Genomic DNA, 12,357 nt, shown 5'->3' on the forward strand with positions numbered 1-12,357 from the left:
ATAAGATAGAAAAATTGGAATAGTTGGAAAAACGGCATCATTTAGCTCAGTCCAAGATGATTTATTAGCCATATACTGGCTACTGTTATATTTACATACAAACAGGATTGTCTCCTATTCTGTCTTTGTCACAGGTTAGATTTTGCCCTCTGTTGGTAATATCGTAGAATCATTGTTGAATATAAATAATGTTTTCCTTCTCCGTTAGTTGAATATTTATACGTACCTAAATATAAAACTGCATTGCATAGAGGTGCCTAAGTTTGGCCTTGGGTGTAAAATATCTAGTGTACAGCCTGTCTTCCTCACTAGAGGAGATGTGTACTGAGATGTTAAGAGCTCTGAACTGATAAATCCGCGCATCTGATTCAGGTCTCAGTTCACTTGTAAAGAGCCTGGGAGATTTGGGGAGGTCACTAAGTTTCATCACATATAAACTGAAGGAGTAGAATCATGATTTTGTTTTTAAAAGATTTTATTTATTTATTTGACAGAGATCACAAGTAGGCAGAGAGGCAGGCAGAGAGATGGGGGAAGCAGGCTCCCCGCCGAACAGAGAGCCTGATGTGGGGCTCGATCCTAGGGATCATGACCTGAGCCAAAGGCAGAGGCTTAACCCATTGAGCCACCCAGGCACCCTAGAATCATGATTTTTGAAGACCCATTTAGGTCTGTAATAAATAACCTAGCTTATTAAATCATAATCACTTGGCCATCTTTAGTATCCTCTCCTAAGTGGAGACCATTGCTAGTGAGGGAAAAGGGAAGAGAAAGCAGCAAGCAGAAAATGTAACAGTCCTACACCCATTAGTACAGCTGCTCTGTATTATAGTAGCTGGGGTAAAAGCAATGTTCATGGTTATGGCCTTAGACTTATCAAGTGGTGAAAATATATGTCATAATCTTGATTTTTATTAATAGCTAATACTTATTGAATTCTTACTATATATGAGGTATTTCCCAAGTACTTTATACATACTAACTTATTTTATCTTTGCAACATTATGAGGAAAATATCACATTTTGATCAAAGGGGAGACTGAGGCACAATTTTTTACATCATGCCTGAGGCAAATTGTCCTAAGTCACAGAACTAGTCTACATTGGAGCCATATTTGAAGCCAGGTAATCTGGCTCTAGAGTCTATTTTTAAAATTACCAAAATATATTTTGTTTTTCTCCTTCTGGAGGTAGGGACTAAAATCAACCAACCAACCAAGAAAAAACCCAAGTAAATGCAATTTGGGGCAAAGGGAGTGATTTTTTTTTTTCCTTTCTGTATTCTATAACCCTACCATGTAAGTATATTATTATCCTCCTTTTGCAGATGGGGACAGTAAGACACAGAGGTTAATTAGCTTTTTTAAAAGCACAGATAAGTGTCAGTGGGAATTTGAACGAAGACATTCTGGTTCCATAGCTCATTCACATTTAGAATCTAGATGTAGATATATTATCCTAAGAGGTAGAATTTTAAATTTTATGTAAATAGGGTTGATTTTTGGCTTTGCCAGCTACCTGCTTGTGATTCAGTTCACTGATCCATCTGTTTTCGTTTCCAAAATTTTACAGCTGTCTACTTTTTTCCTTTTCTCTGTCTTTGTGGATTTATGCCTCTAAAACCTCTTTATTATCATTTTAATGGCCTTTTGGGAAGTAATAAAATTAAATGGGAATGTTCAATCTGTCTTCTTTATCAAGAATTTCTTTTTAATTTAGTTTTCTTAAATTGTATTTGTCTAGGAAGTTATCCAGTTCATCTGAGCTTTCAAATATGTAAGGGATATAATGTTCTCCATAGTATTTGCTTATTTTAATCTCTCCTTTACCTGTATTTATGTCTTTCTCAATTCTAATATTTTTATAATTTTGCTCTCTACTCTTTAAGAATAATTTTGACAAAAGTCCATTTTGTTGTCTTTATTTAATGAGTCTGTCTTTTGTTTCTCTCTGTTACCTCTTTTTGTCTGTATTTTTAATTTCTGTCTCCTTTTTAGGTTAAGTCTGTTCTTTTTCTTGTAGCTTATGTTTGGACTCTTATTAATTTTTCCATATTTTCTTATTTCCAATATAAGCGTGGCTCTACTCTATAAATCTCTTTTCTGAGAATCTTATTGTAAGGCAATTATATTCCAAATGTTATGTATGAACATGTGCATTGTGAATTTATTTATAATAGTAGAAATATAGAATTGGCAATAGAGGAATGGTCTGGTAAACTATTCAACTTATGTACTGTAATACTTACAGTCCTAAATGATTATAACATCCATGGAAAATGTTTGTAGTTATAAAAATCCATATAGAGAAATTAAAAGGTGTGTGATAGTAAATTATGACAAAAATGAACTAAAACAAAACTACAGGGTTTGTTTCATTGTTTAAATGAAAGGTTTTTAAAAATTTCTTTTGATTTCATTTTATTGTTTTGTTGCCTTTAAAGGGAATCTTTTCTTATCTGGACATTTAATTCATATAGCTTACTTTATTGTAATTGTGATGATTGCAATGTGGGGCTTGATCCTAGGACCCTGGGATCATGACTCAAGCTGAAGGCAGACACTTAACTGACTGAGCCACCCAGATGCCCCCAAGCTATGATTCCTGAATTTTTATGTGATATTTGCTTCCTGTAGACTCAAGTTAAATTCTATACAATGGTGTTCACTGCTGAGCTGAATTGTAATTACTGTAGGTTCTATGTGGAGATGCAGGAGAAGATGCAGAATGTCATGCAGCCAAACTTCTTGAAGTCATCATTCTTCAGTGCAAAGGAAAGGGAATTGATCAGGTAATACATGTATGGAAAGGTGGTACTGGATGTTTATATTGAAAATTTACATGCTTGAATTAATTTGTTTATATTATGGTGGAAAATTAAAAAGATAGCTTGTGGTTTGTGCTTGCTGGCATAAATCCTATTTAAATGATAAAAATACTCATACAGTTGGAAAATTGCACCTTGCATCCTAGTTGAGAAAGAAATAAACAGGAAATGTAATAATTTAAGAAGCTATCAAGCAAATCATGAATATGTAAATTCTACTCAGCAGGTTTTCCAGAGATCTTCATTCTCCTTTGCTTTTGTGGATTCTCTTGAGATATTCTCGGATATCTTCTTTTAACCAGAATTGAAGATACTGTACAAAAAAAAAAAAATAAGTTTCTTTTACTGATATAAAAAAAAAAGCACTATACATTTTCAACAAAGATTAATTTGATGTTTGATATAATCATGATATGATAGTTACTGAGAAAAGTGTTGAAGTGTTAAAGTGAAATTTTGGAGTTATCTTTTTTCTTTCATTCTGTAACTTTTGCTCTGTGTACTTTTTAAAATAGCTTTATTGAGCTATAATTCACATACCATATATTTCACTCCTTTACAGTGTACATACTTACATGGATTTTAGTATAGTCACAGAATCATGCAACTATTATGACAGTTTTAGAGCATTCCCTCACTACTCCCCAAAGAACTCTATACCCAGAAGTAATTACTTCTCATTTCCCCTTAACACTCACCCCCCAGCCTATGCAACCATTATTCTACTTTCTTATTTAGAGATTTGTCTATTCTAGACATTTTTCTTTTCTTTTATAAAGATTTTATTTATTTATTTGACAGAGAGAGACACAGCTAGAGAGGGAACACAAGCAGGGGGAGTGAGAGACGGAGAAGCAGGCTCCCTGCTGGATCCAGGACCCTAGGATCATGACCTGACCCAAAGGCAGATGCTTAAGGACTGAGCCACCCAGGTGCCCCTATTCTAGACATTTCATATAAATGGGATCATGTGGTCCTTTGTGAATGACTTTTCTCACTTAGCATAATGTTTTAAGGGTTCATCCATGTGTGAGTATGTATACTACTAGTACTTCATTTCTTTTTATTGCTAAATTTTCCATTGGGTGGATATGTCACATTTATTTTAGCTGTTCATCAGTTAATGGACATTTGGATTATTTCCACTTTTTTTTAATTATTATTTTTTAAAAATAAGTTCCATGCCCAGTGTGGGGCTTGAACTCACAACTCTGTAATTAGGAGAGCTCTACCAACTAAAACAGCCGGGTTCCCCCGATTATTTCCACTTTTTTTTAATTATTATTTTTTAAAAATAAGTTCCATGCCCAGTGTGGGGCTTGAACTCACAACTCTGTAATTAGGAGAGCTCTACCAACTAAAACAGCCGGGTTCCCCCGATTATTTCCTTTTTTGACTATTATGAATAATGTTATGAACATTTGTATGCAGCTCTTTCTGTGGACATGTTTTCATTTCTCTTGGTATGTATCTACGAGTGGTAATTCTATGCTTAACCATTTGAGGACCTGCCACACTGTTTCTCCAGAGCAGCTGCGCCACTTCCCAGTCCTATTAGCAGTGAATGGGAGTTCCAATTTATCTGTAACCTCATCAGCTCTTGCTTTGTCTTTTTGTTATAGCTATCTTTACAGGTGTGAAGTAGTATCTTGTTGTTTTGATTAGCATTTGCTTGATAGCTAATGATGTTGAGCATCTTTCATATGGCCATTTGTTTATCTTTTTTTTTTGGAGAAATGTCTATTCAGATTCTTTGTTCATTTTAATTGGGTTATTTGTTTACTATTGGGTTATAGAGGTTATTTATAGATTCTGAATTCAAGTCCATTATCAGATATACAGTTTGCAAAAATTTTCTCCCATGGGGCACCTGGGTGGCTCAGTAAAAATTTTCTCCCAACTTGTGAATTGTCTTACCACTTTCTTAATAGTGTCCTTTGAAGCAGTTTTTAATTTTGATGCCCAGTTTATCTTTTTTCTTTTGCTGTTTGTGGTTTCTTTTACATTTAAGAACCCATTGCTAAATCTGAGTCCATGAAGATTTCCTTCTTTCATCTTCTGAGCATTATAGTATCCTGAGCTTATAGTATTAGCTGTAACATTTAAGTACTTAATTCATTTTGAGTTAATTTTTCTGTGTGGCATGAGGAAGGGGTTTAAATTCATTATTCTGCCCGTGGATAGAAAGTTGTCTCAGTACCATTTGTTGAAAAAGCTATTCTTTCCCTTTGAATTGTCTTTGGCACCCTTGTCAAATGAATTGACTATAAATGTGAGGATTTATTTCCGGACTCTCATCTGATTAATTTTTTAATCCTTAATCCAGGACTATACTGTCTTTATTATAACTTGGTAGTAAGTTTTGAAATTAGGAAGTTTGAGTCGTCTAGTTTTGTTCTTTTGTAAGATTGTTTCAGCTATTTTGGGTCCCTTGAGTTTTCATGTGAAATTTAGGATCAGCTTGTCAGATCCAGCAAGGAAGTCAGCTGGCATTGTGTTGAGTCTGTAGATCACCCTGGGAAGTGTTGCCAGGGCTCGATCCCATGTCCATGAGATCACCAACTGAGCAGAATCAAGAATCAGACACCCAACTGACTGAGCCACCCAGGTGCGCCAAGGTGTTTGTATTTTTTTTTTTTTTAAAGATTTTATTTATTTATTTGACAGAGAGAAATTACAAGTACACTGAGAGGCAGGCAGAGAGAGAGAGAGAGAAGGAAGCAGGCTCTCTGCTGAGCAGAGAGCCCGATGCGGGACTCGATCCCAGGACCCTGAGATCATGACCTGAGCCGAAGGCAGCGGCTTAACCCACTGAGCCACCCAGGCGCCCGGTGTTTGTATTTTTGAATCTAAAGTGTGTTTCCTGTAGATAGCATTTGGTTGAATCTTGTTTTCTTGCTTTTTTCTTTTTTAAATCCAATGAGACATTCTCTCCTTTTGATTGTTTATCTATTGATATTTAATATTGTTATGATGCATAGATTTAGTCTGCTATTTTATTTATTTTTTGTCTTATTATTTTTGTTCCCCTATTTTTTTTACTGCTTTCTTTTGAAATAAGTAAATACTTTGAAATAAGTAAATATTTTCTAATGTCACATTTTAATTGCTTTTTAATTTTTGTCCCCACTATTTAAAAAATTTGCTTAGTGGTTGTTCTAGGGCTTACTGTAATATATCTAATCAGAATCTATTTCAGATTTAGATTAACTTCTTTTTAGTGAGATATAGATGCATTACTCCTATATAGCTCTATCTCCTTCTCTTCCTTTTTCTACTATTACTGTTCTATATGTTACATTTTATATATGTTATAAACCTAGTAATACACAGTTTATAATTATATTTTTTAATTAATCAATTTAATTAAATAATTATATATTTTTTGGTAATTTTACGTGTTAAGCTAAGAAAAGCAAGCAAGTATATATAGAGTTTATCATATTAACCTTCTTATTTACATTTCTCAATTCTTTCCATTTGTTCCTTTGGATTGGAGTTACCATCTGGTATCATTCGCTTGCTCCAGTACAATCTTGCACCTATCTCCTTTTTATTGTTAATGTTGAAAATAACTATATTTCTATACTTTAAAGTTTCAATGATATAATTTTAAGATGTTATTTTATGCAGTTGCTTTTTTTAAAATTGCCACTGTTTTTTAAAACACTTAAGGGAAGAAAGTCAAAGGAATAGTGTTTTTCTGTTTTTGAAAATTACATAATTACCTTCTGTGTGTGTGTGTGTGTGTGTGCGCGTACACGCGCGCATGCATGTGTATTTGTTTTTGAATTCCCTTCTGGGTCACTTACTTGCAGCTTGAACTTCCTTTAGTATTTCCTACAAGGTAGGTCTGCTAGCAATGAAATGTCTGTTTTTGTTTTGTTTCTGAGAATGTTTTTATTTTATTTTCAGTTTTGAAAGACAGTTTCTACTGAATTCTTGGTTGACAGGTTTTTCTTTCAGCAAATTTGAACATACCATCCTTCTGGTCTCTTGTTTAACAGTTGTTAATCCCATTAACATTCCCTTGTACTTGGCAGTGGTGTATGTTTTTTCTTATGCTTCTATCAACATTTTCTCTTTGTCTTTTACCGTTTTTACTATGGCATGTCTTTGTGTTTATCTTACTTGGACATTGTTGACTTTCTTGGATGTATAGTTTTTTGTCACATTTGGCAAGTTTCTAGCCATTTCTTCAAATATTTTTTTTCTTTCCTTCTGATGCTCCTGTTAAACATATGTTGGTGTATTTAATGGTGTTACATATTTCTTTGAGACTCTGATCATTTTTCTTTATTCTTTCTTTTCTCTGGTCTTTGGATTGCATACTCTTTTTTAGTCTATCTTTAGGTTTGCTGATTCTCTCTTCTGCCAGTTCAGATCTGTTGTGGGGTCCCTGTAGTGAATTTTTCATTTTGTTTATAGTGCTTTTTTTTTTTAAGCTAGGTTCTGTGTTTAACATGGGACTTGAACTCAAGACTCCAGGAACAAGAATTGCATGACCTACTGGCTAAGCCAGCCAGGCACCCCTATAGTATTTTTTAACTCTAGAATTTTTATTTGATTCTTTTTTATATTTTATATGTCCTAATAGATGTTTTATATTTGATGAGACATGGTCATCATGGCTTCCTGTGACTTTAAAAATGGCTTCTTTTAGGGGTGCGTGGGTGGCTCAGTCTTTGGTGTCTGCCTTCAGCTCAGGTCATGATCCCAGGATCCTGGGATCAGGTCCCACACTGGGCTCCCTGCTCAGCAGGAAGCCTGCTTCTCCCTCTCCCATCCCTTCTGCTTGTGTTCCCTCTCTCTGCCAAATAGGTAAATAAAATCTTAAAAAAAAAAAAAAAAAGAAAGAAAACTGTCCTTTAAAAAAAAAATATGGCTTCCTTTATTCTGTAAACATATTTTATAATGGTCATTTTGAAGTTTTCAAAAGTTCATGTTTGAGTTTCTGACTCCAGGAGGGTTCTTCATGACCATCTCTTTTCTTGCTTTTCCCACATGAACTGCTAGCTTAGGGTTTATCTTCTTATTTTAATTAGGAGAGCCACCAAAAAAAAAAAAGCAATTTTTGCTTACCACCAAATTCTCCATTATTTTTAGAGTGACCTTTCAGGCTCCTTTTTCGTATTGATAAAGTTTTACGTGTATGTTCAAGGGCTCTGATTTGACAGAAGCCAGGTTTGCTGTTAGAACCCCAAAGAAGGCTTCAGTGAGTAGTGTTTTAGGTGAAAACAAAATAAGGAGGTAGTAAAGCACAGGACTTGAGTGAGGTAGCAAAGGGTTTAGTTCTGTTGACTGGCTTTTGGAAAGTTTTGAGCAGAAGGTCAAAAGCCAGAAAGGTGGAGAATAAATCCAGGCAAAGAGTTTAGAATCTCTCCTGTAAGCCAGAAGAAGGCAAACTATGACCTGTGGGCCAAATCCAACCTGTGACCCGTATATATGGCCTAGGCATAAAGCATGGTTTTTACATTTTTGAAGGGATGTTTTAAAAAAAAAAAAAGTATGCAACAGAGACCATATGTAGCCTACAAAGTGAAAGTATTACTAAGAATTAAAAAAAATTTTAAATGTATTTATGTATGTATTTATTTATTTTTGAGAGTAAGAGAAACCATGAGCAGGAGTAGGAGCAGAGGGAGAGAGAAAGAGAACGCCAAGCAGGTTCTACACGCAGCATGTAGCCCGACATGGAGCTCCATCTCATTACCCTGAGATCATGACCTGAACCAAAATCAAGACTTGGTTGCTTAAATGAGCCACCCAGACACCCCGAAGTTGAAAGTATTACTAAATATTGACTAAAAGTTTACCAACCTATGCCATAAGCAATTGAACAGAGAATCCACTAAGCAGAGAAATGATATGATCAAAGATAGGCACTAAGAATAATGAATCTCCTAGAAGCATCCTTAGTCTAAACAGGTCTTCTGCATACACTGGGCTATGAAGATGAGCGAGGAGGCTGTTAGCAAATTAAAGTCTGAGGGTACTGGTTCTGCTCTAGGCTAAAAGCATTGGGAATAGAGGACTAGAACAAGATTTACAGTAGGGACCATTGCAAACATTGCACAGAAAGACCTGAAAAAATAAGTTGTTAGATGAGGAGGGCAGGGGAAAGCCCAAGAGCACAGATTTTACCCTGGAAAGTTATAAAGATGACTTCTCCCACAAATACAGAAAATATGGATACCAGTAGATAGGAATAGAGTGATATTAATCAAACTGTGACCATCTAATGGTGTTAGTAGGTGTTCATAACAGAAAGTATTCAGTGGTCAGATAAGCCTTAGGAATACTGGATAAAACAAAATTCAACAGATTTCATTTTTGCTTGACTTCTAGTGCCTTTATATGAAAAGGTGTCTAAATGGGTGTTGGTATCTGTGTGTTTCAAATTAATTTAATTCTGTGATGTTTTTGTTTTCCAAATCCAAGGAACATCTATTAACTGTTATAAAAGTGCTGTTTGGATAATGCTGATGTACAGATGTCTTGAGGTAGAAAGAAGGGGTGTGCAAGCTTAAATTCAGTAGCCTTATATTCTCAGTAAAAGAGGAAAGGTTGTAGAAAGTGGAAAAAGTTGACATTTCAGTTTGGAGGAGTCTAATATGTAATAAAGAGTTGGATAAGAGAATTGCTTTTATTAAAGACAGAACTACCGTACAATCCAGCAATTGCACTAGTAGGTATTTATATAAAGAATACAAAAATACTAGTTTGAAGGGATACATTCATCCCAATGTTTATAGCAGCATTATCAACAGTAGTCAAATTATGGAAAAGGCCCAAATGTCCATCAACCGGTGAATGGATAAAGAAGATATGGTATATATACAGTGGAATATTACTCAGCCATAAGAAAGAGCAAAGTCTTGCCATTTACAATGACATGGATGGAGCTAGAGAGTATGAGGCTAAGCAAAATAAGTCAGAAAGACAAATACCATATGATATCACACATATGTAGAATTTAAGAAACAACATAGGGGGAAAAAGAGAGAGGCAAACCAAGAAATAGACTCCTAACTATAGAGAACAAACTAATGGTTACAAGAGGGCGGTAGGTGGGGGGGATAGATTAAATAGGCGACAGGGATTAAGGAATGCACTTGTCATGAGCACTGGGTGTTGTATGTAAGTACTGAATCACTAAATTCAATACCTGAAGCTGAAGAAAAAGGATGGACCCATTTGAAGGTAATAAGTAAAAATTTCTAGTGTAATACAGTGGGTTTCTACCCCTAAAACTAGGTTGCAGAAGGATTGGAAAATTGGTATTCAAGAATTTTTGTCAGAAATTTAGGGTTCCTGGGGAACCTTTAATGTTAGGGAGGCTACTGTTGTGGTGCACTCAGTAGAGCTAAAGGAGTATATTGCCTGGAATTATAGTCCTCTGTACTTCCTGTCACTTGGGAGTTAGGTCTAGGGATTTGGTTAGATTCATTTGTGATTCTTTTGGCAAGAATACTTCATAGATGGTAGTTTGTATTTCTACCAGGAGGCACAGAATATCTGGTTGTCTCTCATGTTAGGATGGTACTTGTGTTGGTGGTGATTATTCTATCATTACTTTTTCATGTATTAGCTGAAATATTTCTATGAAGGAGTAGTTTTTTACCTATTACCAAGTTACTCTGAGGAACAGTGTGAGAATGTCTGTTTATTTACTATGATTCAAGATAGAAAGTTTGTTTCCTAACATTCTCCAAAGATGACTGATGAGGTGTTTTGCTTTTTTTTTTTTTTTTTAATATTATTATGAACTTACAGATTCAAATTTGTTTAATATGTTTCAGTATATTTCAGCTTTGGCCAGTGGGAACTTCTTGAATTTATCATATAAGTGCTTTTGACCTGACCCTGGTAGTGTTTGGTAGTTTCCTTGCTGTCTGATATGAGAAGATGTTCCAGGTTCATCTTGTACATTTCCTGCCCTATGCTGGGAAATGCTATTTTAAGGCTACAAGCCCAAAGGATATTCATTGCTACTGAGTTGGTCATTATTTCCACAGGAGAGCCAGGAAATGCATATTGTATCATTTTAAGATTTGCCCATCATTAGTACACACAGATATTTCCAATTCATATTCAGTACTACATTATTTTTCGTTAACCTAATTACCTGGATCTATATCGGCTGTACCAAAATCCTGGTTCTCCTTATAATTACTCACTTGCTGTATCCCACTAACATATATATAGGGTGTCAGAATAATTATACCAATATTATCACCAACATGTGATTACTATTAACTGTTTAAGATTTTTAATAGCTCTTTTTATCTTCAGGGTATATCCATATGCTAGGGATATATACAGCCAGAATATAGTCAAATCATACATTTTAAAGTCCTTTAAAATAATCCCTATTTGATTCATTTATTTTAACTTTTAGAAATGCTTTAAAATTTTTTCTAAATATATTACTTATATGTAATTCTAAAGTTTAATTTACAAAACAGGGTGTATTCAGGGAGGTCTAGCTTCCATCCCTGTCCCTTCTGCCCTTATTTTTTTTCCCCTTCTCTTCCACTCCCTTTAGTTTTTAGTTCATTCTTTCATTTTTTTTACAGATTTAAAAAAAATTATTTTATTTATTTGACAGAGAGAGATCACAGATAGACAGAGAGGCAGGCAGAGAGAAGTGGGGGAAACAGGCTCTCTGCCCAGCAGAGAGCCTGATACGGGACTCGATCCCAGGACTCTGAGATCATGACCCGAGCCGAAGGCAGAGGCTTTAACCCACTGAGCCACCCAGGTGCCCCTCATCCTTTCATTTTAAAAAGTAAGCAAATAGATGTGTTCATTCTTTCCTCACTTTTTTTTTTCCTCACCTTCTTAAGTAGTGGCATACATATATTTTTTTCCCATCTTGCCTTCTTCACATAATCATATATCCATCCTGTAGATCACTCCATAGTAGTATAGAGAAGTATTCTGCATTAAGTAGTCTCCAGAATTGATTGTTTTAATATAAAAGGATAATTTTAGTTTTATTCATTTTAAAACCTCAAAGTTTCTTTGTATTCCCTTTTTTTAAAAAAATATTTTAATTATTTATTTAAGAGAGGGACAGTGAGAGAGAGCATGAAAGTGGAGAAGGTCAAGGTCAGAGGGAGAAGCAGACTCCCCATGGAGCTGGGAGCCCGATGCAATACGTGATCCCGGGACTCCAGGATCATGACTTGAGCTGAAGGCAATTGCTTAACCAACTGAGCCACCCAGGTGCCCCTGTATTTTTTTTTTTTTTTTTTTTTTTTTTATTTGAGAGAGAGAGTGAGAGCATAAGCAGGGAGAGCAGCAGAGGGAGAGAGAGAAGTAGGCTCCCCAGTGAGCAGGGATGTCAATGTGGGGCTTGATCCCAGGACCCTGGAATAATGACCTGAGCCATCCGGGCGTCCCCAGTTTTTTTGTATTCTTAATGGCTTTGTATGTAATAGAAAATATTTGTTAAAATGAAATTTTATTATTAAAACATCTCAAGAAGAGCTTTTCAAGCTTAGTTTACATATTCTTGTGGCTGT

The 12,357-nt window shown here is 35.2% G+C and overlaps 1 protein-coding gene across 6 annotated transcripts in view; it reads left to right on the forward strand.

Moving 5' to 3' along the window:
* Positions 1-12,357, forward strand: part of IPO8 (importin 8) — a 192,809-nt gene that overhangs the window by 56,200 nt on the left and 124,252 nt on the right. For all 6 annotated transcript variants that reach the window (XM_082740704.1, XM_082740707.1, XM_082740706.1 and 3 more), the window contains one exon: positions 2,696-2,791. In XM_082740704.1, the coding sequence (XP_082596830.1) occupies positions 2,696-2,791 (96 nt within the window). The remainder of the gene's footprint in view (positions 1-2,695; positions 2,792-12,357) is intronic.

The sequence above is a fragment of the Mustela nivalis genome, assembly GCF_964662115.1.
Source record: "Mustela nivalis genome assembly, chromosome: 7".
In the NCBI taxonomy this organism is placed as follows: Eukaryota; Metazoa; Chordata; class Mammalia; order Carnivora; family Mustelidae; genus Mustela; species Mustela nivalis.